This window comes from Drosophila virilis, chromosome 5 (genome assembly GCF_030788295.1).
Source record: "Drosophila virilis strain 15010-1051.87 chromosome 5, Dvir_AGI_RSII-ME, whole genome shotgun sequence".
NCBI lineage: Eukaryota > Metazoa > Arthropoda > Insecta > Diptera > Drosophilidae > Drosophila > Drosophila virilis.
In genome coordinates this window covers 18,849,775-18,873,151 of record NC_091547.1, presented here as the reverse complement: position 1 = coordinate 18,873,151, position 23,377 = coordinate 18,849,775, and the positions used below count along the sequence as shown (strand labels likewise).

General features: G+C 38.4%; 2 protein-coding genes across 3 annotated transcripts; both read right to left on the bottom strand.

Annotated features, from left to right (window-relative positions):
- Positions 1 to 1,662: 1,662 nt before the first annotated feature.
- Positions 1,663 to 2,896, bottom strand: Pgam5-2 (Phosphoglycerate mutase 5-2). Of its 2 annotated transcripts, XM_015173962.3 has the most exons (2): positions 2,767 to 2,896; positions 1,663 to 2,676 (listed from the first exon to the last, which is right to left on the bottom strand). In XM_015173962.3, exon 2 carries the CDS (start codon positions 2,670 to 2,672, stop codon positions 1,848 to 1,850), a length of 825 nt encoding a protein of 274 aa, XP_015029448.1. In that variant the 5' UTR covers positions 2,673 to 2,676; positions 2,767 to 2,896; the 3' UTR covers positions 1,663 to 1,847. The 2 variants fall into 2 exon arrangements, with proteins under 2 accessions (XP_015029448.1, XP_002049468.2); XM_002049432.4 differs by lacking the exon at positions 2,767 to 2,896 and having other exon boundaries at positions 1,663 to 2,731.
- A 12,878-nt stretch (positions 2,897 to 15,774) lies between these two features.
- On the bottom strand, positions 15,775 to 17,094 carry LOC6626658 (probable isocitrate dehydrogenase [NAD] subunit alpha, mitochondrial). The gene has a single exon (XM_002049433.4). It carries the CDS (start codon positions 17,051 to 17,053, stop codon positions 15,902 to 15,904), a length of 1,152 nt encoding a protein of 383 aa, XP_002049469.2. The 5' UTR covers positions 17,054 to 17,094; the 3' UTR covers positions 15,775 to 15,901.
- Between the last annotated feature and the right edge of the window lie 6,283 nt (positions 17,095 to 23,377).

The window sequence follows — 23,377 nt, the reverse complement described above, 5'->3', positions numbered from 1 at the left end:
AGTCAAACAACCTCAGTAACAATCTCCACGTCAAAAAGCGCAGACGTGTAAAATAATGTATGTAAAATGTTCGAAATAATGTTTAATTTATTGTATTATAATTGTTAATTGTTTTTTGTATCTTGGTGTTAGTGCCCTGAAGACGGTTTGCCGATGTGCAACCGAAATATATCGGAAGAGAATTGAATAAAATTGTTTTTCATTGTTTGTTTTAACAAACACGGACCTCGAGCCAGCCAACAAATAAATATTGAAATATGGAAAGGTCGCCAGAGCCATCAATAAACACGGTAATCTATAAGAAGCGTCCTTTGGTCCTAAACAACACTTCAACTTATATATCTATAACCCACTTAAACATATTGTAGAAGCTTACTTAAATTCTATTGTCCTTCAGCTGACCATATGTGCGGTTCAGCGTAAATATCTTAGAAATATCCTTTATTTAGAAAATCGATATAGTCAGACTTGTCCGACTGCGGGGGATAGCAAGAGGAACAGGGTTAAACAGACGTCGAGGACTTGGGCAGGCTAAGCAGAGACGACGCACAGCAGCATGAAGGGAAACACATTTCAATTTTTTTTTTTATTATTAAAATTCCAGCAACAATGTGCACATACCTAATAGCTGACAGGCGTTGAAGTTGCTCGACAGACAAAAGTAATGCAATTTTGTGGCCGCGCAAATTAAATTCAAATTGTTAGGATGAAAATTTAATGAAATGACGACAGCCAGCAATGAAAACAGAAACAAATCCAAAACCGAAACCAAAACCGAGACCAAAACCAAAACCATTCCCGAAACCAAAACCGAACATCAGGGAAGCGAAATTAAAGCCGCACTAATGAGCAGGGACAATGCCGAAAGAGTGCACAAATGTGGTAACTACGTTGGGCTGACACTTGGTGGGCGTGGCAACCACAGGCGGTGCCCAAAGTGATTTTGCCGAAAGTTATAGAGATTTTTCCGTTGCCATTGCCAGCTGCAACGGCATTCGCATGGCACAAAATGGACATAAAAGTCACGTTCCGGTTGGTAAGTATGCAAAGCCATTGGAAATTATAATGCCAAAAAGTCTGGCTACAAATGAAGCCAGCACACATACACCCACACGCGCACATACATTTACTCATACAGACGACCATAAGTGCGTGCCGAAAATGTTGTGTGTAAATTAAGTCCGCAAGTGCGGGTGGATGCTGAATAAAATAAAATACTATGCCATTAAACATGTGCCCAAATATAAAAATATTTGTACGCAGACATATAGTCTTGGATTTCAGAGCGAATGAGAGCTGAATATGCTCAACTTTTCATCTTGAGTTTCGAATATCACGCTTTTATTTTTAATTAACGATAACTCCCCCTTGTTGTACAAAGGTGTTGTACATACTGAAAGCACTGAATTATGTTTGTTTTGTTTTGTGGATACTTTCACAGCAGCTTGAAAAGATATATAAGCTTTTTTTAATCTTTTGATTAACAGCATATTGCTTTTGTTAAACTCTACGATCAACTTTATTAATAAGTATAATTATATTATAGATATGAGGCAAATAAAATCTCAAATTTTGCTAACTTTGTAAATATAGTATATAAAAGTTGTGCATTAAAGTTAAGTTAAAACACACTTAACTTTATTTAAAATCCACTAATTAAAATAATTTGTTAATTGGAGTTTTTATTTTACATTTTCATCTAATTAACTTTGCAATGTACGTAAATTTCTTACTCTATATAATTATAGACTGTTTAATTTGTTGATTAAGAAACATCCGATTGTATACAAATTTAATATCTCTAAGACAATTTTTATATTAAACCAGTATAATATGCCTTAATGGGCCTATTCCCTTATGGTCCTAGGCCGTCGAAGTGTCAGTTCCTCTACGGACATAAAGCCCACATCACCCAGGCAACGGAGCGTCACGTAGCCCGTGGGCCAGACGGTCAGCCATGTAATGGAGCCATGATGCAAGCTGAAGCGCGTCCAGGCTTCGGGCGAGAATTGTAAAGCACGACAGACCAAATAGCGTATGACATTCGCATGGCCAATGATCAGCAAGTACGAATCGTGCTTCTGCTCGGGCGAGGCGCGAAAAAAGTAGCGTCGAAAGGCTGCCTCAATGCGCGGTCCGTCTCGGCGAAAGGCCTGCTCCACGCTGGCAACGCTGCGATTCTGTGGCGGATCTGCTGGGCAGGGCGTGCCCTCTGGTAGGAGCTCACAGCGTTTCATCTTGAGCGGATCAAAGTTGATTTGTTTCAGTATGATCATGGCCGTCTCCTGGGCGCGTGTCATTGTCGAAGCCACTACATGATCCCAGGCCACACCCATTTCATGCAATCGCTGACCCGTGCGATGCGCCTGCAGCCGCCCCAGCTCCGTGAGATGACCGCCATCTGGCGACGATGTGTATTCGCCATGCCGCACTAGCACAATGTGTCGCAGGGCTACAGCTTCCTCGTGAATAATGTTCGCCTGGCCTTTGAGAGTGCTGGTCAGCGGCTTCCGGCGGTCCCAGTCATGATGCCAGCTGCTTTTGCACGATGTCTCCCCCTCTCTATATACCTCATGTGTCTGGCGCCGATCGAGCAGCTTCAGGCTAACATAGGTCGCCAAGGATCCACAGCTGAGGGCGCCCAGCGAATGCCAAATGCTGTTAAATTTCATAAGGCTATAATGAGAGCTCTTCAAAATCTTAGTTGACATGTAGGACTTGGGAGAAAATATTCTATTCTCTTGCTTGGATTTTGTTTTAACAGACCTTAGATATGCATGGCAATGGTCCTCATGCAGTTTCACCAACTGTGTTACTTAATATGACCTAAAAGTATATATATAAGCAATCAAATTTTAAGAATTATTTTCATACGGATGCAAAATGGATTCAGTCAAACTATGTTTATCAACTTGATGGCAAAAAGTAATATTTATTTCTAAATAACATAAATTTAAACTAAAAACTTTTTCTGCTGAGGTGATTTAGAGAGTGTCAGGAACTACTACCAAACAAATATATACCCAATCAATGCAGAGGACGAAAAATAGAAATAACAATAAAATGTGATGTAAGGCATTTATCACATGCAATTAAAAAGTTCTGTGTATATTTTCAGCACATTGAATTGTTATCGAAATATTTTTGCTCTATCTCTGCGCCAGTTGTCAGTCGATTGGTCAATAATTGCATTGACGCAATCAAAAACTGTTCTCCACTTCGGCCACCCTTAGAATTTTTAAACTTTATGCAAATCTGCCTGTCATGGCAACCCAAGCCCACAGTTGATTAGCATTGCAAAGGGGGCGGTGGCAGTTGTTGAGAGACTTTGCTTGCCAAGTTGATATCAAAGTTATTTTACCCTTGGCAAAATACTTATGAACAACTTTGAAGCGGCAAACTTTGCGCCCTGCACAATCAGCAATGCGAATCCGAATAAGTTGAAAAGGTAGCACCATAGAGCCAGGTGGGAAATGAGCGAATATATAATGCCCTACCATTTAAATAAGGAATATTAATATGTATTCCAAAATATATTTTAATTTAAAAATATATCAAATTATTCAGTTTGATATTCTGACTAGGTTTAACAATACTTGCAACAATTGAAGATATTAAATATTTTCTTAAAAAGCATGATATACTTTAAAAATATTTTGTTTAATTTATTGCACTTAATCACTTAAACTCTGCCAGGGATTCAAGCTCTTAATTCAGTTATACTTATGTATTTTGTAATCGTTAGATATGAAAGAATAAGTCTTCATTATTTAATCCTTTTTGTTCTGTCGCAAATTTGCAAGTAAAAGTAATGTAGTCCAATTTATAGAGCTCGTTTACCGCTGCAGGCCATAAAAAGTCAAAGGCCTATCATCAACATTTTCACTGGCTAAAATACTTTTGCCAAGTTTCTGGTTCATTTAATTTTGCCGCCCAGAACAAAGCCCCAGTTTGAGCCGTCATCATGGCAAAAAGAAAATCAGTACTCGCAATACAGACATATCCACAAGTGGCTGGCCGTGAAGGGATTCGGTTTTGCGCTCAGTTGCCTGTCAGATTTGCCTTAATGAAGTTCCAGGAACTTTGACATCTTGTCCGGGTTGCCTAGGACCAGTTCAGCGCTGGCAGCCGCACGAAAATGAAATTAAACGAATGATTTGACAGCAGCGTGTCGGGAGGGTGGGCTCAGTAGGATTGGATTGCAAAATATGCGCACAGGACGGTGCTTATAGATGCGCATAAAAGTCTCATCAATGGCAAGGTAAGAGCTCTGCGCTTGTATGCCTTTTGCAAACCTTGTGGCGCCTCTTACATGCACTTTTGTGAGTTACTTGCATTCACACCCAAACGACACATTCACACATGCTCGTATTCACATGCACATTCACACTCGCAAGATACTTTCTCCGCTAACTTTTTGTCAGGTTGTTAAAGTAAGCCACTTGAGGTAGCCATAAGACAGACCGCACATTGTTCGTCTTTTGTATGACCCAGAAACGTAAATCTTATAAGATGCGAATACTAGTGAATGCTTGTGAGTGTATTTGTGTGCCAGGCGAGTCAATTTAAAGTTGTAATTCGACTTGAGAACTCGTTAAGCTGCGGCTTAGGCCCAGATAAATGCATAGAAATATTACTTTACATAAAATTGCATTTGCAGACAAGAATCGCTATTAAAGTGAATCGAACTACCATGGCAAGATATATATGACTCTCATTATAAATTTATGATTGCGCTTTACTTAATAGTCTCCGACTTCTATGAGTTTACAAACAGTTGATAATACATTTATTTTAACCAATTTCCAATTAAGTAACTTTAATTAAATTGACTAGTTTAACTACTTACTTACTACATGTAAGGTATTCGCAGCTATATAAGATATACTGCAATGATTCTGATTTTAATTTAAAAATTTAATTTTGTATTAAATCTATAAAGATCTCACACTTACTAAATTATTTGCATTGCTAACCTTGTCCATTAAGCACACTGCATTTGGGACTTGGTCGTGTGGACGATAAGGCTGCCAGCATATCCTGAAGAGTTAAAAGGGTTGTGAGCTGTTTTTCATTGGCAATTTGTGTGCGCTGTTGTAAAGCAAAGGGAAAAGGCAATGAAAGTTAAACAATGTTTGCGGTGTTGTTTTCCTTTTCCGCAATAATTTCTCGAATTTGCCGCCAAAAGCTCGGGGCGTTGTGGCCTTGACACAAATCCAGGGCGCTTGTATCTGACTAACACGCCCACTTGCCACTTGCCCCCGACATAAAAGCGTAAAACTTTTGATTTTACCAACAGATAATTTGCCGAGCCGCAGCTGGAGCAGCAGAAGCCAAGTGAAACGGGTGTGGCCCCATGTAGAGGCTGGGGGCGTGGCTTGTTGCCACTTAAAGTAATGCAACGTTGGCAGATAAAGTGCAAAGGCAAATGAATGCAAAACGCGACAAGGCAAATAAGGAAATCAAAATGGCAAAGCGAAATAAGAGGCAAGCGAAAATTGAACATCCTGCTGCAGGATGTGCCGGACGAAGGAAGCACACGAAGGACGAGAGCTGACGCTGCCGTTGTCCGTTCCCACAGCCACAGCACCAGCCCCAGCCTGAGCCTCAGCATTTGCCACAAAGTGCGTCATAATTATGGGCGACCGCGATAAGCGAATGGCAACAAGACGCACAGCTTGTTAAGGACTATAAATTTCTGTTAGGTGGAAGGCACAATTGATGCCAAGGACTGTGCTTTATGTACAGGGTAACCACTCCGCTGACCAGCAAATCGCACAGCCTTTCCACTTATCGGGGCACCCTGTTTATAGCCGGCAAGTCCTTTGCCACTTTGCGCAATGAGAAATTTCCGTTTGTCCGACTATGTTTTCGTTTTTTTTTTTTTTATATTCCTCCTCTCTTGAAAGATGACATTTTTGCAAATTGCCATCATAATAATAATCAAATTCGTGTAAATTTGCGCAAATTCATGAGGGAAATGGGGCCACGCCCAAGAGCACAGTCCTCATTCCACAGTCCGACCAAGCCATGTACCTCCTTTTGCTCCGGTTTCAGCTTATCCATCCACTCGGACATTCGCAGTTGCATTTCGAGTTAATAGCTTTTTCGTTTTAGTTTATGTTGATGAAATTGAAAACATAAACTAAAACTTACTTCTGAACATTCGCATGCTCTTCAGAGAAAAGGAAGGAGAGAGAGTGATAGCGGGAGAGAAAGACGCAAAAAGGCGATTATGGAAAATAAAAAATAAAGTAAATAGAATTTATTTGAATTATACCAAAATACACTTCTGGCCAACTAAAAATTTTGTTGGAATATTTTATATTTAGCTAATCTCTTTTAATTGAAAAAAAAAAGAAGAACTGAATCAGTTCCCGAGCAAAAACGTGACGACTGTAATTTTTCGGAGAAAATTTGAATTTGGAATGTACATTATAATTATGTCAAAATGCGCTACTTTATTCAACAAATTATTTAAATTGAAAAACAAGAAATGCTGTTCAGAAGTGTAGCAAAAATGCCAATAGACTCAACTTAAATAATTTAGAGCAATAGGTCGGAAATTAAATATTTTGCCAATTTACATAGGAGTGACATAAAATGATTGTAAAAGCTAAGCTGAATTTAATTAGTGCATAAGAAAGGGAAATAATTTTAATGGTAGATGCAAAATGTTTCAGCAAAATTTTGTTCATATTCACATTTAATGTTTTATTGTTTTCATTTATGTGTCGGCTATTTAAATGCATTTTATTTATATTTAAATTAATTAGTTGAGCATCTTTTAATGTTGTTATTACGTCATATTCATTAGAATTTAAGCACAATTTTATAAATAGCTTAAGCATAGCCCACAGCTTAGGTATTTATTTATGCTCATATGTTGTTTTTTGTTTACAAATCTTTCCCAACTGCAGGGTATCTGCAAGTCGTCAAGTCTTAACATTCTTGCTTGCTTTTCTTTTATTGCATGACTTTTAACTAACGAGTTGATAAGCTGTCTCAGCTCAGGCTCAAAACTTGTTCTGTGTGTTTGACAAGTTGATCAATAACAGTTTTTCATGCAGGAACTTTAAAGGGGATCTCTATTTTAGTTTTTTGTAAAACGACTTACCTAGGTATAATAAATCATTGGGTGCATATTTCAGAGGCGACACAATTAGAAACAGAAACTGCTTGCAGCAGCAAAACTTGCAAAACATGTACGAGTTTAAAATATACGACCGGACAGACACACACACATACGCACACACAGGGCGCACATGGCACACTTAATAGCTCATACGACATGTTGGCCGTTTGTTGACTGGCCTCGTTTGTTTACGGTTTAGTGGATTAATGCTAGAGAAAAACTTGGAATAACAGCAGCAGTAACAGCTTCCAATGCTGTTCAGTTTGTTATTTCTTTTGAAGTTAAACAAATCTGCATAAGGTAGAGCCAAAAAGCCTTTACAATTTATGTGCATAAATGTGGAGCACACACAGAAGCTGGCGGTGCCCCGTTGCCGGCCATTGGCCAAAGCGCCAGTTGACCACATCCGAAAGGCAACACAACCTTCTGTCGACTTATTCTGCATGTGTTTTCCATAAATTATTCATTCATGTTTGCAATTTGCTACGCTCTAACATTGCGCACAGCCATATTATATTTTATTGTATTCCATTTATTTTTTATTTTTTATTTTCATTGTTTGCTCCAAAGCACAAATATTTATTTGAAGCGCCTCGGGCCGAGACGATACAAAATGTTGAGCAAATTCTAATTGCATTATGCTTGCTAACTAATTGTATTGTCGGAGCGAGACGAGCTTGGTTCCGTTCCTGGCTGCCAAAAGTTTCAATTAAAATGCACTCCCTTTGTTGCAACATCAATTTGGGGTACAATAATTTCTGCATTTATTTGCAGCGGCAGTAAGTTTTTCATATTATCATTTCCCGGCTTAAATCAAACTTTTAATGCAACAAACATTAATTGAAAGTGCGTTATGTTTGCGCGCCTCACCCATCCGCACACTCGCCTAGACCCAAACAAATTCAGAGCAAAGCCACGAACTGAATATCATAAAATACTCAATGCTGTAACATATATGTGAGGCATATTTAGGGCAGTCCCCTGCCAACCGAAAGCGTTGCAACAATTGCGTAACCAAATGCAATAAATATTCATGTTTAACAATCATAATTCAAATATAGTGGCGCTTAAATCAAATAACAAAAGGGGCACAAGAACTAAGCATACACACGTTTATGGTCTGGCGATTGAACAATTGTTGAAGGCCCACTGAGGGCGGACAACTGGCGTCCACAATGGTCGGAAACTGGCTATTCCAAGCTGACACTTGCTCTGGAAAGAGTTTAGTTTAGAGGGTTCCATATTATTTATTTTATTACAATTCTTCTTCCGGTTCCAGTCGCAAGCGATGTATGGGTTTGTGGCAATAGTGTTTTTCTGATCAAGTCATTTGCTTACGGCATTGTTAAGTTTCTTTAAAATATTGGTAGATATCCTTTCACTTAAGCGAAAATATAATTACATTTTTCAATCATATTGAAACTTGATCTTATGTTGAGCTTGGCAAAAAAAAAAGTACAAGTTTTTTTGTGCATAAAAAGTCCAGCACAAACTTTTAAATTTTTGCAAACCATGCCAGCAAAAAAATTCATGAATATTCGTAACCGCATTTATAAGCATGGGCAGTTAAGCAACGGATTCCATGTAAGCGAATGGCAAAAGTTGCCCTTTCAATGGTGCCCAGCTGCATGTTTGTGTGTGGTTTTTATGGCTGTTTTATAATCGATTGAAGTGTGTTGATTGCAGCCACGAATTACAGTCAAAACCATGTCAGTTGTACCATGATATTCATGCAAGAACTTTGATTTGTGAAGAGAGCCCAAATTCAATATAATATGCATGGCATGAGGGTGGGTGCGGGCTCGAACCCTGGACTACTGTGGGTTTTGGGTAGCTAGTGCACATTATATGAAAGGTTCGATTTATATTCAAGTTAAAGATGGTCTTCATTTGAGAAGTCACCTACGGTTTCTAACACCTATACCCTTTATATTAAATACAACCTAATTCTATTAGCAATTAGCTGCTTTCATGCATTGTATTCCTCGGCATTTACTTGAAGATTACATAAGAAGCAACGCAATTTGGTTTTATAGTAATTAAAAGTCACAAAAGTTTAGCTGAATTCTACAATTTTCAAATCTTGAATGGTTCGCCAGGGTGGCGACTCCCCATCGGCCAACGATAGTCCTCTTCTTTGTCTGCCGCGTTGTCGCCTTGGCACTTGCTCGGATTTTGGAGCCGTGCAATGTCAGCTACGGCATTTAGCCTTGTCACATTATTTTGGTTATCCTCCGTCTGCTGCGGCAGCTTCTTTTGCACTTTTTGCTTGGTTTCGCTTTGGGAGCTCAGCTTCTAATTGTTGTTGTAATCACGCTGGTTGCCTGCCCTGATGCCAGTTTCGCCATCGTGGCCACAATTCGCCATTCATTCATTCATGGCTATCCGTTTCTCCACTGGCCCTCCCATCTGGCCAGCTGCCCAGCCGTCTGCATCGTCATCAACTGCAATCGGGGCTGGGGTTGCGCATGGGTTGTCCTCCAAGCAGTTAGGAGTCATCAGCATTATCAGCCCGCAGTAGACTCCACTTCCACCACAACAAAAACCCGTTTTCCATGTGCTTTCTAAACTTATACATTGTGTGTGTGACACGATGCACTTTATTTTCGTTTCTGTTTCAGTTCCTATGCAGTTCAGTTCAGTTCAGTTCAGCTGAGTTGACTTGAGTTTGGGCTAGTTTAGTTTAGTTTGTAGCCCGTGCTCGGATACTTGGGCTTTCGGATGGCTTCCGTCCGTGTCGTTGCTGTCTGCTTGTCTTTTCCACTGCACTTTAGTACTTTTGCATCGGATGTTCAATTTCCGAATTTTTGGGCATGCCTATTTATTTATACATATAGAGCAACATTTTTAACTAAGTACATGATCTTGGCTCCAACATGAAGCGAACGCCGTATATATGGCAAACAAACTTGCAAGTCTAATATTCATTAACTTATATTTTCTGATATATATAAAAATATATATAATTATGTAAATCTCTACTTATTCAAAACGTTAGTATTAATTGGAGAGAGACAGCCTTTTTTATACACATGAGATAACGAACAAAAGAAGTAGAGAGGTTGAGATAGCAATAGAGAGAGAGAGAGAGATTAGAGAGAGAGGGAGAGGGAGGGAGAGTGAGGCAATGTTTAACAATGTTTTATTTTTAATTTTACAGAGCAGTAGAGAGTAAACTTTTTCTTTTATACACGCATACATTCATATATAAACATGCATTTACATACGCATATGCATAGAAACACACAAACATACACACACACACACACACATAACATACAAAAGTGTGAACCTTGTGGGTGAATTTTCAATAAGCCCGACGTAGGGACAAAAAGTCCACATAAGGGAGCAAGAGTAACAACGGTTTGACAACAGTCAGGAAAATCAGTCATCTCGAATCAACCTTGTCTAGTCTTGTGATTAAAGGAGTCATCAGCATAATATATATTGATTCACTAATTCCTATTTCTATGCGCCCTAAGACATTTCCATATTCATTTCCACATCATTAACAATTACGCTTCATACATATTCCCGGTAAATTTCCTCACTAGGCAGGCGCTTATTACAATTTCCATATGTCACATTATTAAACATTTGCCTAGTTCCATTCGAAATTCAATGTATGCATGTAGAAGTTGATAGCCTTAATTGCAGCAGGCCTTTGCCTGCTTGGCTCCTTATTCCATATTCTACACCAAATGCATAAAATATGCAAATGAACTTTGCTCAAAATGTGTAAATCTATGTAAAACTTCTTCACGTTCTTTGTGCTGTGGAACAGACAGTCTTTTGTTCCCATTATGTTCTCAGTCAGTTCTGTTTCAATTTCCAAAGCGTTCCATTAAGTGTCAGAACTGTTATACGAATCTTTGGGACTTTTTTAATTCAAACTGAAATTTCAGTCGTCGATTGGCGTATGAATGCAGCTGAGGCTATAACTTGCGGCAGTATCAAAAGAAATACGTAAAATGGGCCATTGGAAAACTACGTATAAAAAATTTCAAAAAATATTTTGTTTAATATTTTCATTTTGTCATGATTTTCATGGAAATTATAATATGAGTTCCTAGTTATGCAATGCAGTCTTACATATTTTGTAAAATATCTTCTAATACTTTATTTCCTATAACTTTTACTTATCTTTCTATATTTGACTTTAAACAAATTGATTGTTTCTGCTTAAACCTAATTTAAAAATATAATTGTTACTTTTTGGTTTTAGCTACTTAAGAGCATTTTAGTAAATTGTATTTTTTTTCAAAATGCCACGTAAGTTTAAGGCTTAAAGCTATATATACTTATGATATAATTATGTTCCTGTTACAGCTCCTATGGAAATTTGTTCTGCCGGGTAGTAAAGAGTATAAAATTTGTTGTTCTTTATTATTGGACTACTTTTAGTTTACTTTGGCACCTTTCCTGAATATTCTGCATTCTCATGCAAATACTTTACACCGACTTTTAACACTTGCAATAGCATCCGTTACATTCAGATCCCACTTTGCCACGCCCACTTCTTTTATTGCTGCCCTGTTCATTTTTTTGGCCCGTATATTTTCTTTTCGCTCTTTGCATAATGCGGCATGTAGTGCAAATGAAAATAAAAAATACGTCTGGGAACTTTTGTTTAAATCCACAGCAGCGGCTCGCTGTTTCCCACCCCCGCCAAGGATATTCACTTGGAGGTGGAAGCACATCGCGTACTCGGCGCTCTCCATCTTGCTGGTCCCCAAACAATTTGTACGCCTCAGTGCGCACGCATTTCTGGGCACTTAAGTTTCTATATAAGTAGTATATACTATATAGTAGCTATAACGAGTGCGAGCCTCGAGTCAGCCCTTAATTTTTGCTCTGCTGCTCACTTTATTCCTTTTGCCATTGAACATTTTATAAATTGCGAGTGTTTTGCATTTCTCATTAGGAGGGACACGGCACACCGTTGATGAGTACAATTAGCAATTTGCATAGTAAGAACTAAAGAAATTTCCCTTTTATACACCAGTACACGATGCTGAAACAAAGGTTGCCTAGTGGCGGGCAAAACAATTTTCATAACTAATAAGTAGCTCCCTTGGTGGTCAACTCCTGTTAACTGACTATTATGACTATCAGCGCTGAAGGTTTTGGGCTTGCCACTAATTTATGCAACTTGATTTTGCATTCCAGTAAAATGTATTCTTTTCTGTTCTGAATCATGTCGGAGCATTGAGAAATTGTGGTGGCAAAATTAATTCTGCGGCGTATCTAGCAATTGCAGCTCATTGTATAAACTAAGCATTCAAATTAGTTTTGACTAGGATTATCAAACAAATAAACAAAGGTTATAGCTGAGAAAACATCATTTTAAGCTAAATACATATGAACTTAAGTGCCAAGTGTTGTAAAAGTTGGTAATGCGTCAGCATAAGAAAGAAATTTGTTTGGGGTCAGAGCTAACTGTCTTTGAGAATATATCTGTTCAAATTTCTAAAGTAGATCAAGAATGCATTCAATACCGCCTTGTTGACTATTAGAAATGTGTTGGTGCAAATTGTTGACCATACGCGAACGCCTGAAAAAAAAAATGATTACGTTTTATTACACTAACATTCCGAATTAATCCTAAAGCTGTCCAAAGAAAGGCGTACAATTAAATCAGTAGCAGTAAATCGAAAATAACAATATAAATGTTATTACTATAGATAAAAAAAGAGATGTATATGTGATTCTGTTGCAAAACAGCATACACGCATCTTGCTCAAGTATTTTCGTTTAATATGTAGTTTAAGGCGACGAATTGCCTGGCTCTTAAGATTAAAGAAGTGCCACTTTACATGCCAAGTACACGCTTGTGACATTGTTGTATTTATTTTATTCTTAAGCTGCCAAGTTAAATTTAAGTAGCAAGTTGACGAAAGATTTAAATAATTGATGTCCGCATCAGAGAGCTGTCGCTCGTTAAGTAGCACAATATTGTTATTATGGGAGCACAGTTGCGGGCCGAGCTGCAGATTGTGAGCTATTTTAATTTGGTAAGCGGCACGAGTGCCCTCAATGGCCCATAATTAACCCGCGAGTTCATTTGCAGGAGCACAAAATGCACAATGAGACACACTGGAGAAGCGGCTCGAGCAACAGCCGCAGGCGAAATCCAACGCGGAGGATGACAACGCGCTGCCCATGTTGCATTTTAATTATTTATTATTATTATTGTTGTTGTTGCCGTTGTTGTTATTGTGGCCCAGGCATGTGCCACCTGTAGAGAAACAAGCACAATGGAGCGTGCGAAAAAGCGCAAGATGTGGGGAGAGGCAGGCGCTACGGAGGATTAAGTAGTTGCAATTAAATCCTTATCCGGAGTTTTTTATTCATTATACCCTATACGCAACAAAAGAAGCAACGGGTGTACAAATACCTTACTTTCCATAGTAAAAAATAATGCTAAAATTTATAGAATTATACCTGGAAAGGAGGGGGCTTTGTGAGTCGGAAATGAACTGTTCTTAACATTAATAAATTGAATGCGTAATACAAAAGTAATTATATGCTTACTAATTTTCAATACTTCGCATTAATTGAGAATGCGTAAAAGCAAATGTATGATATGTATATATATATATATATATCGATTTTTATTAAAATATCCTATTGATTTGATTGAATGTCAGAACCATGAAATTTGTTACTGAGTTTCTTTTGTAAAAGTCAATTTTTACAGACTATAATCAGGTATAGGGTATCTACCCGTCAGGCCACCCTACAGCCCTTGAGCACTCAACTTGGTTATTATTGTTATTAAAAAAAATGTATGATAAAGTGTAGTATGTCATTTTCATTATATCCACATCTAAAATGAAAAGCATGAAATATTTGTTATGTTTCATGTGCAAAGGATGAAAAGCTTGATAAAGGTGAATTTTGCTCACGGCAGCAACCATCATTTTTCCGAACATTTAATACACTTACACGGCAAAGGTGATTTCTGCTTGTAATGGGCAGCTTTAAATGAAGTTTCAACTGTTGCTGCCACGTAAGAGGGCACTCAGGTATCATTTAATAAGCTTATCGAATGGTTCCACTGCGCTACCTGTGTCAGAGATGAAACTTTAACCGTTACAATTAACAATAGAATCAAAATGTCGCTCACGTAGACAACGCGACGGGGTCTTAAAACTTGAAGTGAACTTAAGTGAGTGTCCCTGAAGTCAATTTGCATGAAGTGTGGATGGGAAGTCACAACTGTCAGGTAAATGGCCATCAGACTCTACGTAGCTCGCCGCTTGATAGTGGGGGTGGCTAGTTAGAAGAAGGCAAGCCAAGTCGAAATTTAATTACAACTACATATTAGTTGGCTGCATAAACAAGACGATGCAAGGGCAAAAAAAAAAAAAAACAAGACAGAAGCTGTTTGCAATTTTGTGCAGCCAGCCAAATTGGATGGCTGGATGCCTGGCTTCGTGGATGCCTGAATCTCTACAGCCCGTGGTGGTATTTTATGTTCACGTACATATCTGCAACTGCCGCCAGTCCACTGTTGGCTGACAAACTTGGCCAATTTTATACTGCTGCTGGTGCTGCTGCTGCTGGAAGCCCACAAAAACTGACGTTTATTACTTGCTCGCCGCTTTGGTCCCGTTCCTGGTCCATGTGCCAGGCAAGGGCCATAAATTATTAAATTTTAACAAGTTTTTAACAACAGTAGGTTGACTGTCTTGTCGTCTCATGTCTCCTGTCCGCATTCAGTTTCTTGGCAGCTTTGCATCTTGGGCGCAAATCGAGCAACTTGGTTTACTTTGTCAGCACTTGGCCAGTACGTGACCCAGCGGCACGAGCTCTCGGACAGCCTCTGCCCCTTTTCTATGGCTGCCAACTTCGTCTACCTTGCCCTCCTCCATGCGACTACTTTGATAGCAATAATCATATTATTAATGGCAAATTATGGGCCCCAAAGCAACATACGGCCTTTAAGTTTTGTTTTATTGTTTAAAGTTGATAGCTTCCAGGCTTGGCCTAGCCAATTATTCATGTTTATAATATGCTTTATTTATTTATTCATTTGTTTTTCGTTAGACAAAACTCAGAATAAACTTGAAACAGCTTAAAACAATTTTCGTTTATGCAATTTTCCAACAAACTCAAAACAACTTTTGATGACACACAGACAAAACTGAAAATGTTCTGCTCACGGAAAGTTAAATTTTCAACTTTTCTGTTTTCCCAAAAAAAGCCAACTTTTCGCTTTTGTTAGCTCTGCTATCAACTGAAACTACCTGTGGAGTGAATTTAATTTGGCTTGTTTTCAAATTTAACTAGAAGCCGGTTATCGTAGTATTCTACACACGGGGCTGTCAAAACTTTTTGATTCTTTGCATAAATTGTAGAAATCGTTCGTTATGGAACACTTGGAACTCTCTATACATAATACTGTTTAACTATCTATCTTCCATGGAATTAATGGGCTTTAAGGATCTTTTAGAAGAATCATTTAAGACGTGCTTAACTTTTTTTTGCAGATGCCAATCTGCCGAAAATTTGGAACTCGTTTTTAGAGATTCTTGTACAAATTTATTTCATATGTCTGACAATTCTACATTTAGCTGATATTATCCAATTTTGCCCGATCCTATTGTCGCTTAACAATAACACAAAACCAAAAATTGTTCAAGTCAAACTAATTATAATAATTTGTTAATATTACTTTCGTTAATCATAAAATATAAACTTAAACAAATTTCGATTCTGTAATTTCGATCTCACCAGTATTTACCAATTATAAAATTCACACTATCCATCCATCTTAGAAATAAACTCGCAAACGGCATTAGTAAACTCCGAGCACTTGGCTTTGCCGCCAGTATCTTTGGTCCGAATGTCGGTATCCTTGTAGACCTGCTGAACAGCACACTGTATCTTATCGGCCTGCGAGTCCAATTTCAAATGTCTAAGCATGAGCGCCGTTGAGAGCAGCATTCCGGTGGGATTTATTACATCCTTGCCGGCCATTTCCAAATTGGTTTTAACGAGCGTATCGAAGAGGAGACCATTTTTGCTCACATAATAGCCGGGGCACAGTCCCTTACCGCCCATTATACTGGACGCCATCATGACAAGAACATCGCCATACATGCTGGAGGAGACGAGTACATCAATCAGTTCAGGCTTCATAACTAGATTCAAGCAAGCTGTGTCCATATATCGCTCCTCAAACTTTATTTGTTCCAAGTGATTGCTGGCTTCGTTGCGCATGGACTTCAAAAAGTTGCCATCAGTTAGCTGCATTATGTTGGCCTTGTGCGCTACTGTGATCTTTTTACGCTCATTCTTCAGGGCAAACTTGAACACAAAGCGAGAAATACGATCGGCGCCCGCCGCCGTGCTCACCTTAATGGATTGTAGGATGCCCGGTACGACACTGTGCTCAATGCCGGAGTATTCGCCCTCCATCACATCGCGTATGACGACACAGTCGAGCGTGCCATATGGCGTCTTTTGACCCTCTATGCTGCGACAGAAGGCCACATAGGCGTAAAGGTCGAACGCCTTGCGCAGCTGCTTTAGATGTTGTCCGCTGCCGATGGGTCCCTTGATGCCCACCTTGTTGCATTTCAGCGACTCCAGCAGACCAGGGTTAACCTTATTGCTGTCGGGCGTCTTGTAGGTATCAATGGTATCCCATTCGATCGGCACCTTGGCGGCTTCGCAGACCCGTTTCATTGACCCGATCAGCTCACAGCCCACACCATCGCCCTCCAGCAGCGTGACCTTCTTCAGTTCTTTCTTCTTCTCATCTGTGCCCTTTGTGCCTTCCTGGCTGCAGATGCTACTTGCCTTCAGATCGGCACATCTCTTGGACTCTTCGCAGCCCTTTTTGCTGCAGAAACGAAGACATTGACTTAAATTAATCCTCTTGTAACGAAAATTTCGTATGGTGTTCATTTTTAAATTTTGTCTGAGATACTAATCTGACATCGAAATATTCTGATTAAATTATTTGTATTATTTAGCTGCCTGTAAATTCTTGCGCAATTACTTTTGTTGGGCTGTTTCGAAGGTTTTTCATTCACATATTTTCCATTTAATATGCCACTCCACAAGAGCTGAGACACCTGCGTAAAATGCAAATTAACACACACAGTCGTGTCGCAAATGTTTCTGGCGAGGCGTGTGAATATGACAAATGAGATGTCAACAGTTTCATGCACCCGTCTGTAAAAGACAAATAGCTGTGGGCGTGGCTGTTATGCTTAACTGCCCAGTGATTTTTCAAACAACACGAAGTAAGTGACCAAGTCATTAGCACTGATGAGCATTACGAGCAGGCAACGGACCCAGAACGACATAAATATGCTAGTATACATATATGCTGAGGTATTGGGCCAGGATCATAAATAACTGTTTAGTACTTTCGTACAGAGGTGTCAGGTAGCTGGGCGTGTAATTTGGGTTATGTTTATGATTATTTGATGTGCTTAAGTATTATGTGCTTATAAGTGTGGTCAAGCACGAACCTGATGTCCTTTTGGCAAGCCTAAATGAATATAAACGATTTTTGTTTACTTCATGATTATTTTTCATTTATTTTAATTTCTGATTAAGCATAAGGAAACACGGAGCTGGGGTATTAACAACAAGTATGACTACTCCAGTTGGGTATGCCCAACTGGCATATTTAAGATATGATCTATATATCCGATTAATTATACCCCTTTTACCCAATTTATGTTGGTTTACCCATTACCCATTATAAATGTAAATAAAAGTGAGACGTCATATTATACAGAACTAGTTAGTTTAGTTGGACTACAGAAAATCGATTTTTTGTATAAGCCATTTAATTTAATATTTGTCTTGAAGTTTGTTGGCAAGTTTTAAGCTACAACGAAGAATGTTTTCCTCTTAGAGCCAGCTGTTTACCTCCTAAATTATTTATTGGCTAACTGCGCGCACTTATCAATAAGTCCATTTAGCTGAAAATACTTAGATTGACTCGCAGCAGACAGTTGCAAAGACTTTCAAATGTCCTGCTGTTGCTTTTGATGCTTTACTACCATATCCTTTTTTATGATCCGCTTTCGTATCGCAGTAAGTTTTCAACATTTGCCGCTTCTGCACATGCTCGTTAACCTGACAAAGTACAGTTAACTGACAAAGTCGCGCTGTAAATATCCGAAAATTTAGAAAAACTTTAGGGCAAATGTCGCATACAATGTTGAAAATGCGTTGATGCACAAGTGAAATTTTTTAAACGCTTTTATCTAATGTCAAAATTTAAGCTTTGATACAGAGTACTTTTTTATTTTTATGAACGGATCTTTATTTTGCGGCTTCAAGATTCTTGCCACAGAACTAACATGCACGGGCAAGCCCGGACAGTACCTGTGTTATTTATATGTATGAATATATGTACGTATTCACGTAAGTTTAATAATGGAGGAGCCGGCTTCAATGGCGGCATTAATATCGAAGAAGCTGGCAGGTTCACAAATAGAAGATGAGGCGGCTTTATTATAGGAGGATACGGCATCCTGAGAAAAAGAGGAGGTGGCATTTTGAACAGCGGCGGATTCAACTATTGCAGCGTCAGTGGCTATGGCCTTAACGGAGGCCATATGTATTATAAGTATAAAGAACTATGTCTTATTATGTTTAACATAAAAGTAACAACTATTTCAATCGTATATATGTGTGTTGGTTTGCCGGAAAATTATTTATAATTATCGCGGCTTCCACTTATTCAATTTTTTCCGCAGTTACCTGTAAGGAGTTGCCCCTGCCAGGAAAGAAACTTTATTTGCGGCAGTTTTACAATCGAAGCTTTCTCGGTGATAAATTTGATTGGATGCATTTTTATACTTTAAGAAAATGACAGTTTAGCCTCAATAACTGTATCAACTTCAACATGTGGTACAGCAAGGAATAAGAAATCAGTTCCCATATAAATTGTGTGCTCAAGTGCAAACATCCTTCCATGTGTGTTGGCAAAGGACATTTCACTTTAATAAACGTGAATCACTTTTAAATCTGAATGGGAATTCATTTAGTTTTGAGATTCACTGAAGCGTGGCTGGTATTATTCATGACTATGTTTTACAATATGCCTCTCTTTAGAGGTATGTTTTAATTCCCCTTAACTGACATCGGAATCGTTAACAACATTAACAGTTGAACTACATCATGTGAACAAGATTTTTGAATTAAAATGTCACTCATAATCCAAGTTAAATGAGTATTTAGGTTAGTGGGGAATTAAAAAGTGCTGTGGAATAAATAGACAATGTTAAATATATTCAATTGTTGTCGAAATTGGGTTATTAATATGGTTACCAATTATTTTAACCAATGTTGTATCTAGAGTTCAACAAACAACAAATAATGGCTAAAATATCCTTCTTAGAACGATACGCATTGTAAAATAAATGCATATGAATAATTTCGTATTAATTCAAACGAATATTCAGGTATTATTTTATTTCAACTTTTAAAAGGGTATAAAAAAGCTTAAGCAAACCTTACGCAGCTTTTTGCTGGCTTGCTTATGAAGCACGGAAGAAAAGCATGTCTAGGGTTGTGGCCACGGGCAAGGCCGGGGAATACCCGCTACGTTATAAATATATACTTGTACATATGCATATATAGAGAGAGCTGTGTTTCAATACTACCCGACAGTTGTAACAAAAAATTACCGTTGCATATTTGATTGTCTCGTTCAATATTTGCATATTTTTCCATTTCCTCTTTTTGATCCTTGTGCCGTTACCAATTTTCCACATTCCACGCTCCTCGTCAGTGGGTTTCTTTACCTTTTGCTGGTTTCCGCATCGTTTGGCATCTGCTGCTGATGCAGGTCGAGAAGCTTCAATTGAAGCCTGACCCGACGCGTTATCGACTTCAATTTGATGCCGATGCCCCGACGGCTAAGAAGAAGATGCGTTTGGGGGTCTATATTAATGCAAACAGTTCTCTTACTTTCCAACTGCCGGTGAATTTGCATTTCTATGGCGAGCTCTTTTTTGCTGCAGCTGATGGAATGTTGTTTAAGTTGTTGCTTTTCCTGGCTCTTTTTTTTCTCTGTCGGTATTCGGCATTCAGCATTCACATCATTTCCATGCCGAAGCGTGTGAACGGTTGCACTTGCTCTGCGTGCCCGCCGTCTGATGAATCCTTGCCAAAAACCACGGTTCATCCTCAGCTGGCACACAAATGGCGTTGTGACATAAAAATAACAACGATGAATGTCTACCGTCGATTGTACTGAACGGCAGGATACTCTGTATCAGGGCTTAAAATATCTTAAGACTTTTTTGGCTTGTGCATACTTTCGATATCTTATCTGGGTTGTCTTAAAATATTTTATTAAGTTTCTTGTTTTTCATTCCATTTTTGGATATTTTTAAGTAAGTTAAGTATTCAAATTTGGTTTTAAGTGTTTATAAAATTTAAAAAGGAATATAAATATTACAACACGCTAACCTTTATTTAAGGCCAGTTCTTTGGATACAGGGTATAAAAACAAAGACCATGGCGTCTCCTGTTCCCAGCTGCCCAATATTTTGTTAGTTATAGCAATTTGTTGAACCCTAAGCCGGAACGAAAAAAATTTAGATAGAGAGCAAAGGATGCAAATGCTCGCACTCAGTACAGTTGGTGGTATCTTTTTTTGTTAAGGACCGCATCTGAATGATTAATTACACGCGATTTGTGCTGAATGGCAAAATGTTTACTATTATTTGTTTACTTGCATATTGCTGTCCTTTATTTTTCATAGAGATAAATATTTATATTGGATCGAATTGGCAGCACAAACATGCGTGTGGTGTGTGTAAGCACTCGAATTTGTATGCTTAAATTTAGTTTAAATATTGATAGCATAAACATGGGGATTAGGTGTATTTAAGTCTTAGTATTACACAAATTTAAGGTATATATAAACTATTGAAGACCTAAATAAATGCTGTGCTTAAAAAGGAGGCCATAATCTCCAATGATTCGCTCTTGGCAAGCGTACAAAGTCGATAATAATTAATTTTATAATGTTGTAAACTGCTTTGTGCGATAATTCAAAGTAATATACCTGGAGTTAGGGTTGCGGCTTGCCCTGCTACCCGTTTCTTGCTTGTCTTTTACATAAGTTAAGCAAATATTTATTTAATATAATTCAAAGCTTGTTGTTTTTGCATTATGCGTAAACTTGCCGCTTTGATTGCTTATTGTATTTACATATTTAATATTAAACTAACATAAATACGATATTCCAAAATTGTGCAAGTTTTATGAACGTGGCATCTGGTTTGTGGTATTCTTCACATTAAGCTATAGAAGCCATTTAATTGAAATCAAATATTTTAGAGTTGATAATTTTGTAAGCTACAATCGTAATATTCGAGCTTTGATCAATCTGATCATGTTGGGGCTATGGATTTCTAATGCTAAAATAAAAACACAATTTATTAAGGTAATAAATTGTGTACATCTATTGAATAGATTATATTCCATTTGAATCAACATTTTAAATTACTAACTTAATTAATCTCGCCATGCTTAAATCTGATTTACTTTTTATTTAAACAACACTTTGCCATTTCACCAGAAATCTTTTGATATAAAAAAAAAAAACACCTGTACATATATATTCATATATATTTTAGCTGCAGATTCGCAAACCAGGCAGCAGGAGTCATTAAATAAAAAAATATTCCTCTAAATGGTTAATTTAAATGCCGTTGCGGCTGGCACGTGCTGCTCCGCGACCCCGGGGCGCCAGCCGTGTCCGCCCACAATGCATTTGCGTTAACTGTATTCCAGTCACAATATTGAGAGTATTTTGCAAAAGTCGCCACGGGGCTTGTTTATGTGTGTGTCGAAGCGTAAAAAGGCGCACAATGTGACAGTTAAATATGGCCGGATATTTTTTACGACTCTGGCGAACGCATTGCAACAGGCCCAGCGAAAGCCACAAGAGCAACAGTAGCAACAGCAACGCAGCAGCAGCAACAACGGCGAAAAGTTAATTAAGTTCTTTAAGGACGTGTTGCGGGCAGCGCAGCAAAATGCTGAATGTTGAATGTCCTTTTTGTCGGCTGACTGTGTGCATATCGCGGCCATTACAGGAATGAGCGAGTGCGACCCAGTCAAAGCTACCAAACAAATGAGTGCCTGCGGCCAAAGTGCATTGGCTCACACAAATTGATTTCATACAAACTATATTTCATTTTCATTTTCGTTTCGTTTGAATTTCAATTCCGACTGCATTGTCCTGCCCCAAATGAATGTGGTTTAACTTAACACTATTATCCTGCCCATACACAATGTCCAAGAAAGCTTGCTCGAGTCGACAGTCGTGTGACTATAACTTACCTTGTTTCCAATTCCCGAGGTATCATATACATATCATATCATAAGCATATGACTTCCTTTCGTTTTTTCCAGGCGACGCAAAGGGATCCAACTTTAACTGTGATAAAATGAAAGTACAATGATACAGGATATCTATTAATCTTAGCTGTAGACAGAAGTTCTGTCCTATGAGAGTTGTGTTAAAATGTAGGGAAACGAAAGGTTACATGCCGTATTGGCGTAGTGTAAATTGATTGCTTTAGAAAATAATATATAAATTACATTAATTAATGCAACATTACTAATTGATTGATTCATAGGCACTCATGCGACTTGTTATTCTAATTTATGGCTTACACTTATTGACTCGTTAAGAAGTCAATGCATACAATTGACTTTAAACCGCTTTCGTTTTAATAAACTTGACAGCACTCAAAGCCGTCGCTTTCAGCTGGCAGCTGTGAGTTGCTGTCTGGAGCGAAAGCAATTGAAATCCTTTTACAAGTCAAATGAATAATTCATTGCCATTCACTCGTGCTTGCCTACGGGCCGATGATTAAATCAAATTACTGCCAATGCCCAACACCATCTGCCATTTTAATTCCAATTTCACAACCAAGCCAAGGTCAGTTTTCGCCGAAAGCAATGGGAAACGCTTTGTGTGGCACTAATGGGTTAATGAGCGTTAGCTTTGCGTAAATTTATTAGAAAAATGCCTTCATTTAAGGTGTCCACAGCTTAAAGGGCCAGTATAAAATGTCAACTGATATCGGACGTTGGCTATAAGAAACTCAATTTACGGTTCATATTTGCAGTTCGTTGCGTTCACATTGACAGGAAACAAACAAACTTCCAGTTAACTGAGGTAAATGCGCATTTCAACAGAAAAAAGGGTCAAAAGGTCGGACGCCAAACAAACAAAAATAA

Coding starts and splice junctions, on each gene's coding strand:
- Pgam5-2 (XM_002049432.4), bottom strand. CDS start 2,711: ATGTCAACTAAGATTTTGAAGAGCTCTCATTATAGCCTTATGAAATTT.
- LOC6626658 (XM_002049433.4), bottom strand. CDS start 17,053: ATGAACACCATACGAAATTTTCGTTACAAGAGGATTAATTTAAGTCAA.